At 41.8% G+C, this 19,726-nt stretch overlaps 2 protein-coding genes across 5 annotated transcripts; one reads left to right on the top strand and one right to left on the bottom strand.

Moving 5' to 3' along the window:
* Nucleotides 1-17: 17 nt before the first annotated feature.
* sec23ip (SEC23 interacting protein) lies at nucleotides 18-9,917 on the top strand. 2 transcript variants are annotated; one of them, XM_032509942.1, is made up of 18 exons: nucleotides 18-339; nucleotides 1,510-2,018; nucleotides 2,191-2,401; nucleotides 2,549-2,742; nucleotides 2,924-3,013; nucleotides 3,106-3,226; nucleotides 3,670-3,759; nucleotides 3,843-3,984; nucleotides 5,123-5,331; nucleotides 5,422-5,519; nucleotides 5,713-5,880; nucleotides 6,296-6,391; nucleotides 6,486-6,668; nucleotides 6,745-6,900; nucleotides 7,592-7,694; nucleotides 8,180-8,368; nucleotides 8,452-8,614; nucleotides 9,471-9,917. In XM_032509942.1, exons 1-18 carry the CDS (start codon nucleotides 207-209, stop codon nucleotides 9,550-9,552), a joined length of 2,937 nt encoding a protein of 978 aa, XP_032365833.1. In that variant the 5' UTR covers nucleotides 18-206; the 3' UTR covers nucleotides 9,553-9,917. The 2 variants fall into 2 exon arrangements, with proteins under 2 accessions (XP_032365833.1, XP_032365834.1); XM_032509943.1 differs by having other exon boundaries at nucleotides 19-339; nucleotides 8,180-8,361; nucleotides 8,451-8,614.
* On the bottom strand, nucleotides 9,844-18,626 carry csgalnact2 (chondroitin sulfate N-acetylgalactosaminyltransferase 2). 3 transcript variants are annotated; one of them, XM_032509952.1, is made up of 8 exons: nucleotides 18,475-18,626; nucleotides 13,351-14,193; nucleotides 13,043-13,259; nucleotides 12,841-12,942; nucleotides 12,560-12,738; nucleotides 12,348-12,442; nucleotides 11,646-11,727; nucleotides 9,844-11,558 (listed from the first exon to the last, which is right to left on the bottom strand). In XM_032509952.1, exons 2-8 carry the CDS (start codon nucleotides 14,000-14,002, stop codon nucleotides 11,266-11,268), a joined length of 1,620 nt encoding a protein of 539 aa, XP_032365843.1. In that variant the 5' UTR covers nucleotides 14,003-14,193; nucleotides 18,475-18,626; the 3' UTR covers nucleotides 9,844-11,265. The 3 variants fall into 3 exon arrangements, with proteins under 3 accessions (XP_032365843.1, XP_032365844.1, XP_032365846.1); XM_032509953.1 differs by lacking the exon at nucleotides 18,475-18,626 and adding an exon at nucleotides 14,354-14,558 and having other exon boundaries at nucleotides 11,266-11,558; XM_032509955.1 differs by lacking the exon at nucleotides 18,475-18,626 and adding an exon at nucleotides 14,325-14,406 and having other exon boundaries at nucleotides 11,266-11,558.
* Nucleotides 18,627-19,726: the final 1,100 nt, after the last annotated feature.

Genomic DNA, 19,726 nt, shown 5'->3' with positions numbered 1-19,726 from the left:
TTCCTACAACCAACGAACTGCAGTTAAATGACCTGCGTGGCTTTAGCAGATCTACAAACCATGTGTGATGCCGTCTTGTCGTACGCTGAGCCATGGATGTGCTTTGGAGATCAGCAAAGTCTGTTAGGACAGGAAAAGCTGTTTAGAGAACTGAGCGTTTACAGCCTACCTGCGCCAATAGTGGCTACGTGTAAATCTTGGGGAAAATGGCAGATAGAAAGAATAATAATGTTCCCAACACCGGTGCAAATTTACTGTTCAGCGCAGCTCCGGAGTTTAACTTCAATCTGCCTTTCATGCCAGTGAGTCAGGCCACTGGTCCGGCGGTGTTGTCAGGAGGTGAGATGAAATGCAGACTGGGGAAATGTCTAGCTAAACATTAGCGGTGTCGTGAGCAGCCTAAGCTAGCTAGCTAGCCGACCCAGTTCTAACTAGCCAACCCAGTTCTAGCTAGCCGACCCAGTTCTAGCTAGCCGACCCAGTTCTAGCTAGCCGACCCAGTTCTAGCTAGCCGACCCAGTTCTAGCTAGCCAACCCAGTTCCTGTGCTGCTGTCATTTAGTGTAAAAGACCGAGAAACCGAAGGTGGTGAGGTGACAGTCCGTTGTCACAGAGGTTAACCTAACTGATAGGGATGTATTTTCGTCAGACTGTCCGCTGGCTGATGTTACATGAAGAGGATGTGCAGCTATTCTGATCAAAACATGTTCTGTCTTTAAATTGGCCACATTCTGTCTGTGTTAATTATTAAATTAAATATTTACTGTAATGCCAGATTAACTGTATTTGGCTGTAATCTGGGTTGTAACCTTCACACATCCTTAATGTCAGGTGTTTATTGTGAGTGAGTATTGATGCTCTATTAATTTTGAGGCTGAAATGGCTGGTTGATTGTCGATTAATTGTTTAAATCATTTTTAGAATGTGAGAAGTTGCTTGCATATTATTGTAAGTAGGGCTGGGCGATATAGAAAGAATCAAATATCACGATATTCCTGACCAAATACCCTTATGTCGATATTGCGTAAATACTGTATGGTTGACTTTTGGTGCTTTACCAAAATGTTATTTAAACAATGAGCTTTTTGATAAATAATCACCAGAAATGATTTAATAACTTGGTGGGTAAAGGTAAATAATAGAAGAGCTAGTACAGCTAGTCTGGTAAGTTCAGAAAATGACATCACTTTACTGTGATGCAGCTGGTAAAACCAGAAAAAGACAACACTTCTGCCATATTACGATATCTAGTCTCACATCGCAATATCGATATAACATCGATATATTGTCCAGTCCTAATTGTAAGTGAAATATATTTGGGTTTTGGTTGGACAGAATGTGACATTTGAAGATGTCACCTTGGGCTCTGGGACATTGTGATTGCCATGTTTCCTATATTTTCTGCATATACTAGATTAAACCTTTTGAAAAAAAGTTGTGTGTAAATGTGTCAAGAGTTTTGGATGTCCCTCGCAGAGGCACACATAAATGTGCTGTTTTGATTTATTAGAGGATTCCACTGATGTTGGAGAAGAAGACAGCTTTCTAGGTCAGACCTCTGGGAATGATGCTGCCCCCTCTACATTCAACTACTTCTCCAGCCCCGTAACCAGCAGTGACCCGTTTGCAGCCATCGGCCAGTCGCCATGCCCACCCCCCGCCCTGTCAGCAGCACCGACAACAACAGGCCCGGTTTCTTTTCCCAGCAGTGTCAGCATGGCTTCACCACCCCATCCGGGCTCACAAATGAACCCTGCTCCTCCAGCGTTTGCCAGTGCGGTTTACCAAAGCCCTATGGGGCGCCACACTCCTCCCCCCACCACAATGACCCCGCCACCTCCTCAGATGCAGCCACAGAGTCATAACCCGTACCGACACACCCCCACCAGCAGCAGAGCAAATCCGTATATTCCAGCTCCAGAGGTGCTGGCACAAACACACACACCTCAGCAGAATCCATACTCTTTCAGCTCTCCGCCGCAGACATTCCCGCTGTCAGGAGGACCCACATTCACAAAGGTAGATATAAGCTAATCGGTGACTGCATCGGTTAGGTTTGTCAGGTTCTTGATTAACTCCGTAAGTTAATGAACATACTGTTATGAGCACCAGGTCCATTCCCCAAAAGCCATCATCATAATTAATAAGGAAGTTATAATCAAGGTATTTTTTATTTTTCTTCTTTCTTCAGCCTCCTCCCACACAGATTCAAGCACCTCCACCTACAGCCACCACTGTTGGAGGAGTGATAGTTCCTGCTGGTCCCATGATGCCATACAACTACAATGTCTATGAGGCTGTTCAGCCACACTGGTTCTACTGCAAGCAAGTGGAATCAAAGAGTGTCTGGCTCCCTTTCAGTATCATTGACTCCCTCCAGCTAGAGGAGATATATAACTCAGGTGTGATGACACACTGCGCATGTTAATTTGTGAATGTTTCTCTCCAGAGAAATCCGAACATCTTTCACCCCGGCAGTCTTGGTGCTCTCACGGCCCAATTAAACTGTGATCTGTTCTAACGTCTTTGTGGGCTTTTTGTTCTTCCAGTTCAACCAGACCCAGAAAATGTGATCATACGGACAGATGGAGGGCGTTACGACGTGCAGCTCTATGATCGCATGCGGACTGCAGTGTACTGGGAGGAGGAGCCTACAGAGGTCCGGCGCTGCACTTGGTTCTACAAAGGGGATACGGATAGTCGCTTTATTCCATACTCTGAGGAGTTTAGCGACAAGCTGGAGGTTTGTCTCTCTGCTTTGTTTGATCAGAAACAGGTGTTGATAAAAAGTGCCACATCTTTTTTGTTACATTGCTACTTCCAGTCAAACGTACTATTCATCCATATCTAGTTTCATCAAATAGTGTGCAATTTTTGTATTGTAAGTCACTGTGTACATGTTTACAGTATGTCTTTAACTTCAGGCAGAATATAAGAAAGCCGTGTCTACCAACCAGTGGCACCGTAGACTTGAGTTCCCATCAGGAGAGACCATTGTCATGCACAATCCAAAGGTAAACCCTTGTCTGATTAGTGTTGAGTGTTGGTCTTGTGATGATTAATCCTGTTAGTTTTTAGATTTGATGAGTTCTGTTTGCACCCGTAGGTGATTGTGCAGTTTCAGGCCTCCTCCATGCCGGATGAGTGGGGCACAACTTCGGACGGGCAGACGAGGCCCAGAGTGGTGAAGAGAGGCATTGATGATGACCATGATGAAGTGCCAGATGGTAGTCAAGTTCCTCTGTACCAAAGTTAATTTAATCGACGTGTATGCTCTTATGGGAAGAAAACATAAAACTCAATTTGTTCTATGTCATTTAGACCCCTTATGTAAATGGCAATAAACTATTAGCTCATTGATCCAAAGAGGAAGCTTTTCTAAAAGTATTCTTAGAAAAATAGATTGTCAGCACACTACAAAGTGAGATGAGGCATTTCAAAAGACATTAGAGGAAATGACAGCCATCAATCAGTTTTATGAAGGACAGTTAAATCTGATTTAGCTGTCAGATGCATTTCAAAATCTGGTTGTAAATGTAATGCAGCCTAACTGAATGTAGCACAGTTCAGATTATAGGTGCATGTTAAGATGTGAACAGGACAATAATATACTTAGTACATCAGCAAGTAAAGTGAAATTCAACATTTCCATCCTGTGCCTCTTTTCCAGGTGAGCTCCCACAGGTGGACCATCTGGTGTTCATGGTACATGGAATCGGTCCTGTGTGTGACCTGAGGTTTAGGAGCATGGTTGAGTGCGGTGAGTACCAAAAAACAAAATCAAGCCGTTTGCCGTGATGACGGTATTTATGAAATGAACTGTATAAATCCTTGTGCTTTCAGTGGACGACTTCCGCAGTGTGTCACTGAAGCTGCTGCACAGTCACTTTAAGAAATCGCTGGATGAGCAAACCATCAGCAGAGTGGAGTTCCTCCCTGTCCAGTGGCACACGGCTCTGCATGGAGATGCCACAGGGGTGGACAGGTGAGGAGAGGCAGGTTGACCCTGACTGTGGAAGTCAACATTGCAAATACATTTCTATCACTAATGTGGCAATGGCAGTGTATCCATGGAGGCATCCAAAGTCAGTTATCCAATAATTGTACAGAAGAAAGTCATTTCATGGAAAGACTGGACTAGAGCTCAAGCGATACATTGGCGGGCAGATATTATTGGCCGATATTAGGCATTTCCCGATCTATCGGTATCGGCATTTCCATTGGCCTATATATATATATATATATATATATATATATATATATATATATAAAAAATATTCATTCATCAGAATCATTTATAATTACAAATAGATTATTATGACAAATGAATATTTAATGAATAAACTGACTGTTTATTTAACTGTCAACCATGTTATGAGTGTTAATGTTGCATAGTTTGTCCACCAGAGGGCGCTCTACAATGTCCCTGTTGGCAACACCATTCTGTTTGTTTTGTAAAGTGTTTCTGGATTTTTTTTTTTTTTTTTTTTTATATCGGCCAATATATTGGATTTTTAAATAACCAAAGATTCGTATCGTATCGGCCTTAAAAGTCCAGGCTCTAGACTGGACTGATTATGTTTAATTTTTGTTAGAGTCAACAAATGCTATAAAACAACCCAAACAAAACAAAAACCCAACAATGCATGTGTATGTCTCTCAATACACTGACTTTTCTACCCTCTGTCTGTGGCACTCAGCCCCAATTGTATTTATTTCTATCAAACATGTAAATCTCTTAATACAGGCCACAAATCTATAGTTTCAGTTTTTTAAAACAATCAGTAATTTTCTATACACAGCTGGCCTCTGTAGTTTTTTGCCAACACTGCTCAAACAAAAGAAAGCGTGTGTGTATTTGCCAGAGACTATTTTCAGCTGCGGATTAATATCTGGTGTTCTTGTGTCTCAGTGGATGTGGTTTGACTCAATATAAGACATAAGTGTGTGTTCGAAGGAACATGGCACCCAGAGCAACAGTGGCTCAGTAATAAGTGTTAATAGTTTTTGAACAAGACTTTGCCTACACAAAGAATCTGAACAATAAGAAAAACAGAATATCACCTGAGAGACTTTTTATTTGGATTTTTTTTTTGTGCCTAATTTCTAATTTCTCTTTGTAGGAGGATCAAGAAGATTACGTTGCCCAGTACTGGACGTTTACGTCACTTTACAAATGAGACTTTGTTAGATGTGCTTTTCTACAACAGTCCCACTTACTGCCAGACCATCATGGACACAGTTGCCAACGAGATTAACAGACTTTATGCCCTGTTCATGACGCGGAACCCAGACTACAGAGGAGGCACATCGGTGGCCGGACACAGCTTAGGTAAGAAACCGTCGGATAGCTTCTGCACCACTGGCCTTGTTCTTTTCTTCTGTTGTAAACCAGGATTGTGTCTCTTCGTTGTACTTGCAGGTTCCCTGATTCTCTTCGACCTGTTGTCAAATCAGAAGAATGGCTCTCCTGCACCGGCCATGCCAATCACACCCACTGCTAATGGACACACCAAACAGGTCATACACCAGTTAATTGAACATATATAGCAACATGTCCATCTGTTATCCTGCTAAAACACAGAAGGTGATGCATGTAATAATTGATCATAAATGTTTTTAGTTCTGGTTCATGACATACTGATGTGCATAATGGATTATTTTTGAAATAATGTTGCAGTACATAAATTGTAAATTGGGCCTCTCACATCAGGTGGCAGGGAACACACCGGGAGAAAATGCTGTCCCCCCTCCAGCTGTGGAAGAGGAGCCGAAAGAAGATGGGGAGGAGTTTGAAGATCTTTCTGCCATGCTGGAACATCTGGGCTTGTCTGAGTACAAGAGTACCTTTGATGAGGAGAAGATTGACATAGAATCTTTTGTAAGAATAAAAGCCTCCTTTGCGTGTTATAATGTCAAAAGTGTTGCCTTTCCTGGGGAGGTTATCGTCTACAAAAGGGTATGTAAAGGATGAGAAATGGATGAGGTCAAAGCTTTAGTGCGTAACATTTTTGATATAAATGAACATCTGTTACATTCCATCCATTGCTTTACAAAACACTATGTATTTCTCAGCATGGCTCAGTATAGAACATGGTGTCATCCAGCAACTTTTGTGTGCAAAACCTCGAGTGAAGATAACGATTACGAAATTACGGAAGGCTGTAACAGCGGTGTTGTCATTAATCAGAATTCCACATGGCGGCAACAGAAACTACGCACCATAGCTTTAAGGTCATTTTTACAAGATGGTGGTGGCTGTTTGACGATGTCCCTTTCCTTCTCTGCTCTTTCAGCTCATGTGCACTATCGAGGACCTGAAAGAGATGGGAATCCCTCTGGGTCCCCGGAAAAAAATCAGCAAGTTCGTCAAAGAGCGAGTGAATAAGCAGGTACGTTAGTCTCCTGAGCCCCTGTGAGACTTTGCAAATCAGTGGTGATGCTCAAGACACTCTTTGTGTCCCCGTCTTGGATTCCTGTGCGCAGGCTGCACGGCAAGCTGCTCAACAGGCCGCCCAGGAGAAGAAAGCCGAGGTCTGTCAGGTTGAAGCGCCCCCCCCACCCGCAGCAGCTGCAGCTCCTCCTGATCCCTCTGTGAAGAAGCTCCCAGTGGGCAACTCCGTCTCCATCCACGTCGACTACAATTACTTTGAAGTCGGCACTGGACAGGTAAATGGGACTTGGAAACACAATGGGGGGACAATGTTAAAGCTGGTGCTGAATAATGACGTTGTTAATGCTGCAGGTGTCAGTGGTCTACCACGCTCTGGACTTTGAGCCGATGAACTTCTTTGCATTGGGTTCTCCGATTGGCATGTTCCTGACGGTCCGAGGACTGGAAAAGATCGACGAGACGTACCAGCTGCCCACGTGCAAGCGATTCTTTAATATTTACCATCCGGTATGCAGCTCTTCCAAACCTGTATATATCCTGAAGGAATTACTGCAAATTATTCAGTTATTTGCCTACTGGAGTTGTAGCACACTTTTAATGTTTTCAATTGCAAGTCTGTACATATTATTAGTGTGCTAATGCATCCGCTATAATTCCTAAAATGAGTCTTTTTCACATTAATGCTACATATTGTCACAGCAACATTGTACATTGTACACTATGTGAGGGTGGCAGTAGCGGAGTCGGGGTGGGAATCAGAGGGTGGCCGGTTCAAGTCACCATACAGACCAAAGTATGGAGTGTGGACTGGTTGCTGGAGAGGTGCCAGTTCACCTCCTGGGCACTGCCAAGGTGCTCTTGAGCAAGGCACTCAACCCCTCATCGCTCAGGGTGATGGTCCAGCACTGGCAACCCCCCCCACTCTGACATCTCCCCATTAATGCATGTATGTGTATACATGCATTAATGTGTGTGTGTGTGTGTGTATTTCAGGTCTGTGTGTAGTATGTAATAACAATAGAGTGTAAATTGTCATTTCCCCATAGGGGATCAATAAAGATGAAGAATTATTAAATTCTAAATGACTTGCCCACACATTAGTATAAAAATAGAAACCAAGAGGCTAAATGTATAATCAAAATGTGTCACTCTATGTATTACTATCTGATGGCTTCATTAATGACTCACTTTCTTCCAGTTGGACCCAGTGGCATACAGGATTGAGCCCATGATAATACCAGACATGGACTTTAAGCCTGTCCTGATCCCACATCACAAAGGGAGGAAGAGGCTTCATCTCGGTACGACACTCACTAATTATTTTCTCGTACATTTCTGTTGGTGTTTTACTGCTGCTACAAGCCACCTGGAGTACATGATAAGTCCTGACACAGTTACATGTCCGAACAGAGTTGAGTACGGTTCAGGCTTCTCTGCCCCCGTATGGGTGGAGTGCCACAATTTGTGTTGTGGGGGGAAAAAAAAAGAAAGTCTCTATTCTTACATTAAACGTGCAACAGATTGGACAGTAATTTTCTCTTGCTTTTGCAGAAAAGTGTGAGCTTAAGATCAAAATGTTAACTAATATTAACTAAGAGGATGATGTGGGCAATTGGTCTTGTTTTTTTTTAATTTAAAGACAAATAGACGCCTATGAATTGGTCAGTTAATAGGCGTCTATTTGTCTTTGTAATTGAAATGCCAATATGTCTAATTAAAAACAATGTTCATCAATGATGTGAAGTGTTTTCGTGCAGATTGATTAGCGGATGTCTTTGTGTCGCAGAGCTGAAGGAGAGTCTTACTAGGATGGGGTCTGACCTGAAGCACGGGTTCATCAGCTCCCTAAGGAGCGCCTGGCAGACGCTCAACGATTTCGCTCGCGCTCACACCTCGTCTGCCCTGCTTCAGGCCGAGCTGGCCATGGTAGCCAATCAGATCGAAGAACAGGAGAAGCAGGAGCACGAGCACGAGGGTGAGTCTCTCTTATTTTTGACTCCTCAGTCAAGTTGGTCCTCTATTGTGAGGCGATTCTAACTCCATTCTGGTTCCTCACAGAGCATAAGATCCCAGAGAGCCCTGAGCCACCAAAAGAGGAGGAGCCTCAGGTGAAGGTCGGGATGCTGAACGGAGGAAATCGCATCGACTACGTCCTGCAGGAGAAGCCCATCGAGAGTTTCAACGAGTATCTGTTTGCCCTCCAGAGTCATCTCTGCTACTGGTACAGAGACCTCCATTTCACCCAGGCTTTTTACCCACTGCACGTTCACGTTAACTATAAAACTTGCAATTGCAACAAGAGCTTACACAATTAGTCGACTAATCAATTAGTCGTTCAATAGAAAATTAATCTTTATTTTAATACTTAAAATACTTTAAAACTTATGGTTCCAGCTTCCATTTCTCTCAACACTGAGTGGGGTATTTTTCTCGGCGAGCGTTTGACATGTCACAGTAGGAAAACACAGGTTGGAATAATCGAATTATGAAATTCTATTTATCTGCACTGTAACGTTTACTATCGTATTTTGTCTTATTCTATTTTAACTTGTTTCATTTTCTATTCTCTTTATTGACTTTTTATATGTTTCTAGAAGTTTTATGTAAACTGCTTTGAGGCTAAAATGTGCTGAATAAATGAACTTGCCGTGTCGCATGTGCTTCGGTTTCAGGGTCCTGGTACTGTAACGCTGGCTCTCTGTTGCATACATGACTTAATCAGACACTTGAGTGGTACAGAGCAATTGTTTGTGTTTTCCCTTTTTTTTTTTTTTTTCTTCCAACTATGCCAGCAAGGTAGGCAATCTCTGTATTGTGTGTTATTTGTACTATACTATCTGTTGCACAACAAATTGCCCCATTGGGGACAATAAAGTAACTTGAAATATATGCAGAGGCCTGTGCCAGGGCCCTGAAACTGAAGCAGCTAAATAGAATTCAGCCATCGTAGCCTGGGTTATTTATACTTGTACTTTTGCTGCTGGGACATGTCCTCCAGGCCTGTAGCTCCAACACTGGGAGTGAGCTGTTGAAGATGTAGACAAACCCTTTCTATTAACCCTTCTCTTGTTTTGTAGGCAGTCTGAAGACACAGCTCTGCTTATTCTGAAGGAGATTTACAGGACCATGGGGATCCATCCAGAACATCTAGCACATTGATAAATGAAGTACTGGAGATGAAAAGAAGTCTGAAACTTTCCCATTTGGTTTATTTTACGTCAGTTTTTGTGAATTTTGATTTCTCTTTTTCTATTCATGTAGTTTATTGTATACAGATGAATAATACGATTGTATTATGCCATTGGTCTTAAATTAAGAACCATACAAATGAGCTGGTAGATTCAAAGACACTTGACATGTTTGATATAACATTTTTATAGTATAAATTATATAAGTTTACTCCATGTATAATCAAATCCAATTGAACAGCAGAAATGACTTGGACTTAGCAGCAGTTAATGCAGCCTTCTGTAAGTTTTATTTAATAGCCAACGTTTCAAAATAAATCATTTCCTTGGATGGGTTCTTTCTGTTAGAATGTAACATTTCTCTGGCAGGGTGAGGACACTGTAAGACTATCTACAAAAAGCTGTAATATTAGCAAAGACATTGATTAAAAAGGATTACAGGATGAGGTGCAAGAACAACCTGTTTCGTTTTGACAGTACTGGAACATCACGCCTCTGACCTCTGGGACTGAACAGCATCCTCTCATTATGAGACGGAATACAATTTCTAAAAACGTTTCATGTCACGTTTAGCATGTAGGCACAAAAGCATTCAACTCACAAGTGTAAAACAAAGAAATATTAGAAAAATATGTACAAGTGTGGGCTGTAACATTCAAATTCAGTCCAGTATTGGGAATCATAATGTGAGTCATTCTCACTGGGCATAAATGACAAATCTTAATAATGTAATACAATGGTTTTAGACAATAGCACTGGTCCACATAGACCTAATATAGCACTGCATGCTCCTGGCTCTTAACTATTTAACATGCTTCTGTTAAACTGATCACTTGGAAGCCGTCATCAGGAAAGGAAGATAGTGACCAATTGTCACGTAAAACACAAAAAAGTTCCCTTTTTAAACCAGTCTGTAACAACCGATAAATATAATACTAACAGAACATCTCCACACAGACGCACAACTGCCAATATACTTTTAAAGCAAAGATTGTAAATTGCTTTGATCCTCAACTGGCAGAAGGCTGGGAATCAGTAGAAATGTCTTGGTTTCTGTGCGGTCAACTTGCATTTTCTAACCTCTATTTTAACAAAGTGCACCTTATATTGCCTTTCGTCGACAGTAAATAAATAGTTGGGCTTGTAAGCTTTTAGTAATTGCTTTCTTTTTGTTAAAACGCGCCTCTACACAATTACAGCTGCTTGTATTTGATCTGGTTTGATATTTTTTTGGGATGCAGAGAATCACACGGCTATGGTCACTCTGAGCAGTGGAATGTAGTTGAGCAGAAGGTATAAGTGGAGAATAAACGGGTTGCTCAGGTCAGGGGCTGTGTGTTTGAAGCCGGTAGGATGGCTGTTTTCCAAATAACGGCACGCTTACTGAATTAATTCCAATACTTAACATACGATGTCGACCTAAATCCAAGAGATATTACAGGTTAGTTGTCCTTCCGCAGGTTAAATATTACCAATGGGATTGTTTATCTATGTTTGATGCAGCTGTTGTACCATGTTGTGACGGTTCACATTGATCAATGTCCGTTTTTGTACATTCATTTGTCTACAGCTGTGCAGTGAAATGCAGAAGGATCCATGTAAACGTGTCTTTTACTGTAGTGCGATAATAAGTCAGCACCTTGCGCCCTAACGTTGGAATGGTGATGGGTATGTAGAGGCTTGCTCAGTCCTCTGTTTTGCTCTGAGTCTTGAAGGCCTGCTTGCGTAGGTGAGCCTCGATCTCGTCACGGAAGACCAGCATGCCCAGGTGAGAGTGGGAGGCCTCGTTCATGGCTTTGGACTGGATGCACATGCGGTACTGCTCTGGCGTCAGCTCGTCTGCACACTGCTTCTCGTGCCACAGGTGGAAGAGACCGGACACCGGCGTCCGGATCACTATCACTTCGCTCCTCAGATACTTCCTGTACAAGTGGACGTCTTCCACGCCCCAGCCTTTGACTTCAAGATCGAACCCACCTGGGAGGAATAACATCCATTTGCAAGTTGTTGGTCAACGCTGTTTGAGTACATTAAATATGAAATCACGTGAAGTGATTGGCTTACCGATATTTAGGAAGTCAGAACGATACTGACACGTCATTCCAAAGCCAAAATCTCTCCAGAATCCAGCGTCTTTTTTATGAATCTATACAAAAAGACATTTATTACAATAAACAAGGGAAGCCCCCCGTATTCATTAAACTAAAAAGGACTTATGTAAATTCTTTTTCTACTCAAAAATGGGTTTTTCCTATTTTTCCCCCCTTCTCTTGAATGTTTGAGCGTCACTGTGCAAAGCTGTGACACTAGAAGCATCTGCAGGAGGAACGTTTCTCTGTGTTCAACTTTAATCAGAGTCCAAGATGTGAACGCACAAGAGGATTTTGTGACATCACAACTAGTTTGGAAGCCAATCACGGTTCAGTATGCAACTTACACAAGTGTGATGTGGAAATTTTAACTTCCAGTGCACATGTGGTGCGAATGGACTTTCATTACGGTAGGAAACATATTGCATCCAGTAGTTAAACTATTGCTATGAACCGCGTTTGCATATTCAGATATTCTAGATTTTTCCGTTTGGGTAAGAAGTAGATACAGTTTTAAGAACTTAAAAAGAAAAGGTAGTTGACCTTCTTTTGTGGACAATCCATATTACGTGCAAATTATCATTCAAAGCAGACTTTGTGGAGGGGATCTTTAAATGATGCAAACTTCAATCATCTTTCTACAAATACTCTTTAGAGATTAATGGGAAGTCCTTACCAGTTGCAGTTCAGTAGGTGGAGCCAGCTCCAAATTTCCATAGACTATGGCAGGATTGTACAGACTGAACACCACTGGATAGAAGACTTTCTTATCTATAAAAAAACAAAGACTCAAGTTTGACTTATATGGTATATTTAGTGACAGTCTAACTGCAAGAGCTCAAAAAGACAAATTACAAAATGAATCTGAGCAAGAATACGTAAACCTACTGGGAGCCGCGTGGAGACGACAGGTGTTAAGGAACTCGAGGGTGAAATGGATGTCAACGTCACAAAAAAACATTAAGACGTCGCCTTTCTTCCAGGCATGGGCTCCGATGTCCAGACCCCGACCTCGGGAAAACTCCTCGTCCACTGGGATCAGAGTGTAATTGGAGAAGCTCTCCTCACTGAAAACAACAAATGTGGTAGATTTCAATTTCCACAACACATTAGTAACCGGAAACTAACACAAGCATATCAAAAACTATTTCTCAGTCAAAAGGACAAACCTTGACATTTTTTCCAAAGAGGACTTCACCTCCTGTAGGCCTTCCGGCCCAAAATACACCACCGTGAGATGTATTTGTCTGTCCTGCTGTATGCACACCTCCCTAAAAACATAGGATTTTTTAAAATATTAATTACAAGAACAGGTTGCATTTTATTGCACAACAATGATTAAAACAAGACAGGGACTGTTTTCATTCTCACCTGAAATTGTGTAAGAACTGTGAGAAGGTTTCTATTCTGCCCGCCAGCGGCACAATGATGTTAATAATCATTGCTGATGTTTCTACAGATGTGCTCCTGACTTTCATTAAGGGACCAAAAGGTCTGAAGAGTGTGACATGGCGGAAGCTGCTGGAATCCTCTTTGGCGAAGAAGAGCTCGTAAAGCGTCCCTTTGTCTCGCTCGGTCCTGTACAGTCCTGTGAAATATGAAAAGCAATGCTATACTGAGAAAACATGTCAGTTCCACTGATCATTGGTCAGCCTGCGGTTGGGTAGTGTAGATCTTACCTTCTGTAAAGTGACCCTCTGTGTAGGTTTGTCTCTGCATCGGCATGTCTTCCTCCACACCGTCCTCCTCATCAGGGTTGTTGATGATGTCCAGCGCAGCCTCCACGACCTCCACCAGCTCATCCCTGCGGTCTTTGCGGACAGGTTTCTCCTCTGGGTGCCGCGTCAGCCCCATCTCCAGCTGGTATACCTTGGACGAGGTGAAACTCTCAAAGGGCACCAGGGCGTACTCGCTGGGGAGGCGTGCCCCCGTGTTGACCTCAGCCTTGTCGATCTGAGAGTGCAAGTACTCCAGCAGATCTCCCGGCTCTTGGTCTTTAGTCTCAGCCAGGCCCTGCACCCCAGGGAGCTCCTTCTTGTCCTGCAGGACCTTTAGCTTCTCACCCATTTCCTGCAGCTCCTGCTTGAGCTGGGCAATCTGGCGTTTGAGACTGGCGGCGCGGTTTAGGTGGCGCTCCTCCTGTTCCTGCAGCAGGGCCTGGTAGTACTCCTTCCCATAGCTCTCCCCTGCTGGGCCGGGCAGCGCCAGGCTGACGTCTGCTGGAGGCGTGCACTCCAGCAGGTACGCAAACAGCAGCAGCACCAGCAGCAGGAACAAGCCCAGGAAGAGCCAGCGAACCCGGCCCTGGAGCGTCAACCCCCGCCTGGGCATTACACTCACATACAAGCTATAGCTGGCAAGTCTGCATTCCCTTTCCCCTCTGATCACATTACCTACAATGTGCTCCTGCACATCGTCTTAGAAGTTTGGAAGGGCCATTTTACTGGGAAGGTCCTGATTCCTGGCTCCAACCTATTAGTATCTTATTACATTTGTTCTGTGTAAATCCATGAGATAATCACCTAGGTAAAAAAAAATCACAGAAATGAAACAATACGACATCAGATCTTACTTACTATACAGGGAGTCACTTGTAAAGACTTTTGAATAAACAGTCCAGATAATAACACGTGACAATACAACAATGTAGTACCATTCAAGCAAGCTTAGAAATGAACCAACCTGCCAGTAACAATGTCATTCAGGCAATGAATAAAACATTTTCTCCGTAACAACGTCTTCAATGTGTCCCTGAATGTCAGGGACAGGAGGAATTAGCTACACCTGGAGAGCTAGTACACGGTTTAGCTCTCAGTTAACAACAACAGCACAGAGGAAATCTGGTGGGCGAGCTCAACAGCAAGCTACTTAACAGACTTCCGGTTAAATGTCTTCCTTTTCAAAATAAGAGCATGACACGCTCTCTGCAGAACAGCTATATAAAATCAACTGGAGATGCCAAGAGGCAACTTGTGGAATATAAAGATCTAACATGAATACAAAATATATAAAACACCCTAAGCACTCAAGGTTTTTTTCCCCCAATGTGTGACTTATATGCTAAAGGAATCTCACACAAGGCCAGCCACTTCTTCAGTCCTCAGTATCTAGCCTTGTGGATTCTTTGCACCTCATCTTGTCCAACACATACCACCCTCAATTGTTTCTTGAAGGTCACACAGTCAAACTTACAACTCCAGCAGTCAGCACGCAAAGTCATGCTGTTTTTCTATCTGGACACTTGTGGCCTTCACCTGGCCTCACAGGTGTAAATTAGGCTCAAGACGGCTATAATGAAACCAGCAGGGATCTGAGTCCAAAGGGCTGGCGCTGGAAACCACTGCACTAATATTTGAGAAGAAAAAAAACCCTTCTTTGCACTACTTTTGTGTCCACAAATGCAAGTGTAGTAATTGTATTATATTGGTCATTTGTGTTAAACGTAGTCATAACTTAGCGTATGCATTCTTGAGTTATGGCCAAAAGCGGGTTTTGTGAAGGCACAGTGAGTTTGACTTTTGACCTCTTAAATCTAACAGTACATCATTGAGTCCAAGTGCACATTTGTGCCAATTTAAAAAAAAATCTCCCAAGAAGTTCCAGAGATAACGCATTCACAAAAATGGGAGGAACAGACAACCCGATGACATGCTGTCACCACAGAGGCATACGAATATTCACAGAGGGGCCATTCTGCATTCAGCCTAAAGGTTTCAACCAGTCAAAAAAGAAGAACCAATATCAAAAAACTCCCAAAAAGATATGTGCCCCAAAGTACAGTCATGCTTCCAGAGACAGACACTAGAGTGTTGAGTTCAATAATGAGAGAAACAAAGCACATGGAAGTGCACGTACATACTGAACTCCTTCTGGAGGATTTCTGCATTATGTCAATGACATAACAATCTATCAGTCTAGCCACATACCAGAATGCTGTGAAGGTGGCGAAGACGCAGCATCTCTCTTCTGTCATAGCTAGCAGTTGCCATGAACCTAGACTGTTATTAAATACTATTGACTCAGTCATAAATCCATGCTCCTCTGCTCCGAAAGATGTGTTATTTTATTGAGAAAGTAGCATATATATTAGGAAGATCACCAGTGCTAATTTTAAGGTGTTTTTACCTGCTTCTCCTACACACTCAGCTGTGTTTGAGGAATTTAAGCCCGTTTCTTTGACGTTACTTAGTGAGGTTGTACAAAATATGAAACCCACACACTGTCCCTTAGACATTGTCCCCGCCAAAATGGTGAAGGAGGTTTTTAATACCATTGGGGCGAGTCTTCTTACTCTTTTTAATTCCTGTCTTACTTTAGGTTCTGTCCCAGCTGCCTTTAAACACTCTGTGGTCAGGCCCCTACTTAAGAAGCCTAATCTTGACCCTACAGTGCTGTCCAATTTTAGACCAGTCTCTCATCTGCCTTTTCTTTCAAAGGTTTTAGAAAAAATTGTTTTTATACAGTTCCAAGTCTTTTTACAACTGAACTGTGTTTTTGAAAAATTTCAATCTGGTTTTAGATCACGTCACAGCACTGAGTCTGCACTGTTGAGGGTACATAATGATATTGCCCTATCTGTAGATGCCGGGAATCCTACTGTTTTACCTCATAGCGGCGTTTGATACAATGGACCATGCAGTCCTCCTCTCACGCCTTGAGAATTGTGTAGGCATCAGAGGTTCGGCACTGAAATTGTTCAGCTCCTATCTGTCAAATAGGAGCTTTTCTGTTATGATTGGGGACCTCTCCTCGTCAGTTGCTCCTCTCTCTTGTGGGGTACCACAAGGATCCATCCTTGGCCCTATTCTCTTTTCTTTATATTTGCTGCCTTTAGGGGCGTTTATAGGGAAGCACAACCTGTCATTTCATTGCTACGCAGATGATTTGCAAATCTATTTGCCTATGAAAGCTAATGACAGTGTTGCACTAAACTCCCTGCTAAGCTGTATTGCTGATATTAAGTTGTGGCTTTCAGACAATTTTCTTAATTTGAATGATAATAAAACAGAGTGTATTATTTTCAGTACTCCAGGCATGCAGAATGGCCCAGCTGTGAGTTTGGGAGTTCTGGCCTCTTGCACAAGATCTGTTGTCAAAAACTTGGGGGTTACTTTTGACTGCAGCATGATATTTGATAAGCAGATCAGTAACGTTGTTAAAATTAGTTTTTTCCAGCTTCGCCTGCTGGCTAAAGTTAAGCCCTTTCTGAACAGGCACGACTTAGAAAAGGCTATTCATGCTTTTATCAGTTCAAGGTTGGACTACTGTAATGCCCTTTATGTTGGTCTGACTCAGACGTCCATCTCACGTCTTCAACTTGTTCAAAATGCTGCTGCTCACTTTTTAACAAATACACCTAGACGTGCTCACATCACTCCCGTTCTCTACACCCTGCATTGGCCCCCGGTGCGTTTTAGAATAGATTTTAAGATTTTATTGTTTGTTTTTAAAGCTTTAAATGGTCTCGCCCCAGAGTATTTGTCTGAAATTTTAACTGTGCGGGAACCCAACCGGTCATTGCGGTCTTCAACTCAGTTGGTTTTAGAAGTCCCAAGGTCCAAGTATTAACGGTGGGGGGATCAGGCTTTTGCTTAAAGCCAAACAGATCACTGGTAAGATCTGCTCAATCAACATAGACCATGGTTTGTATGTAACACCCTTTCATGAAAAGAAAACATTCACATGAAACTCCTGCTATTAATTATTTAATAGTCAATCATTTACAGACTATGCCCAAAATGTACAGTTGTGCACATACGTTTTACATACCCATGCTAAAGTTGACTGAAAAGAGGATTGAAAAAAAAAAAATCATCTTTTGGAAATTGATATAACTACCTTAATTAAAAAAATTAGGAAAATCCAACCTTCAAGGACACCAATTTTCTTTGTGAATGAATAAGGTATCATAGATGAATAAATGTTCTTCCTGAAAATACAGCGGGCATAAGTATAGACACCCCTATGATAAATTCCCGTAGAGGCAGGCAGATTTTTATTATTAAAGGCCAGTTATTTCATGGGTCCAAGGATACTATGCATCCTGATAAAGTTCCCTTGGCCTTTGGAATTAAACTAGCCCCCCACCCCCCATCATCACATAGCCTTCACCATACATAGAGACTGGCATGGTGTTACTTCAGTTAACTTAATAGCTAGTTTGATTTGCATTGAGAGATGATCTCATGGAAATTACCCCATGCCAATCTCTAGGTATGGTGAAGGGTATGTGATGATGGGGGGTTAGTTTAATTCCAAAGGCCAAGGGAACTTTATCAGGATGCATATTATCCTGGATCCATAAAATAACTGGCCTTTAATAACAAAAATCTGCCTGCCTTTATGGCAATTTACCTTAGGGGTGTGTATACTTAGGCCCCCTATGTTTTAAGGAAGAACATTTAATTAGTTTTATTTATAAAAGGTTGGATTTTCCTCTTTTTTTTAAATTAAGGCATTACGATTAATTTCCAAATTAATTAAATTAATTATTCCTCTTTTTAATCAACTGTAGCATGGGTGTGTAAACTTGTTCTAGCCACTGTAAGTTGTGTTGTAGCTACAGTCAGCACACTGCTCTATTAAAGTGTTGTCCAAATTCCAGCACCTTCTGTCCCTCGGTAAATTGTAATACCAAACACAGTGTACACTTACTTTGAAAATCAAAACCGGATATTGACACTGTTCTGTTGCTAGCTTAGAGGCGTTAAGAGCTCCCCATTCACTACGCGTTCGTGTTATTTTCTTTTAACCTGTTAGAGAGCCTGCTAAGCAGTAAAAATAGTTTAAAAACAACTACTCACCTAATTCCGTCTTTGTCCATTCCTCCTGTGCTTACAGCCGTGGGTCTAGTGTAAACCCAGCCGCGGCAGGCAGTCGGTGTTGCAAAATGCCACGGAGCAAAGAGAAAAAGAGTATGTCACAGTCTACTTCCGGTCAACAACTAACCAATGGGAACTTTGCTAACGAGTGTCGTCATCAACCACGCTCAAGTCCCTTGTTCATAATAATACCGTTTTTCTTATTAGTAAAACGTTATTGTTATAGTTATTTATAAATGCTAAAGAATTGTCTTTTTATGCCACGTTTTTATTAACGCAGTGTGAACATAACAAAATATGCATATGTAATATGGATGTAAAATATGTATTATTTAATGGATTTCTTGTTCCTGTTTTGCATTTCTCTCTCCTAACTGGTAAAACAAACCTCTTATCTATGATAATGTATCTTCTGTCAAGTCTGAATTGAATTAACACTGAAGTGGGCTCTAACTGGAGACAGATCACTTGTTTAATGTTCAAACATGAGATCTGTTATCATGCATAAAGTCAACCAGGAAATGTTCCCATGATGTTCTATATTTAGTCATGTTTCATTTCCTTTATTAACTTACATTAAGGGTGGCAGGAGTCTGGAGCCTTTCCTTGCACAAATTATGCCGAAATCGATGAGACACCATGGACAGGTCAACAGTCTGCTATTGTTTGTCTTTTCTGATATATAATGATATAGTGATAGAGTGTTTCAGTCCCATTTGAGTCAACCAGCTAATTCAGAGATGAAGGAAGGGGTGACATGTATAATATTTTATGGTATATATTTAAATCTTATAAGAACCCTACATCCTAGATCAAATATATCATCCTGTGCCTACATAAGACATTGTTATTCAAAACTTCTTCTTTCTATCTTAAGTTTTACGGTATGGTAAATCCATAGACTGTATGGTTAGAACCAGTAAAGTGAACAGGCTTTTGAATGTTATGCTGAAATAACACTAAAACACAAATCTCCAAAAAACTAAAACCTTTTTTAGCTTTTCAAAATAAACATTTGATTATTGCCAAAACAGAGCGGAGCTGAGGCTCAGTGGCAATTTAAAAAACAAAGGCCCACACCTGCATCATTCTGACACATTGAACATATTTACACATTACACGGCTTCCCAAATATTTAATAATGATTTAGGCCAAATCATGTCTGGAGGTTAACTTGAGACTAAACCTTGTATTGTAATGTTATAAATATCTCTCTCTCCGTATATATTGAACA

This window comes from Etheostoma spectabile, unplaced genomic scaffold (genome assembly GCF_008692095.1).
Source record: "Etheostoma spectabile isolate EspeVRDwgs_2016 unplaced genomic scaffold, UIUC_Espe_1.0 scaffold00019044, whole genome shotgun sequence".
Lineage (NCBI taxonomy): Eukaryota > Metazoa > Chordata > Actinopteri > Perciformes > Percidae > Etheostoma > Etheostoma spectabile.
This window is presented reverse-complemented; position numbering and strand designations above follow the sequence as displayed.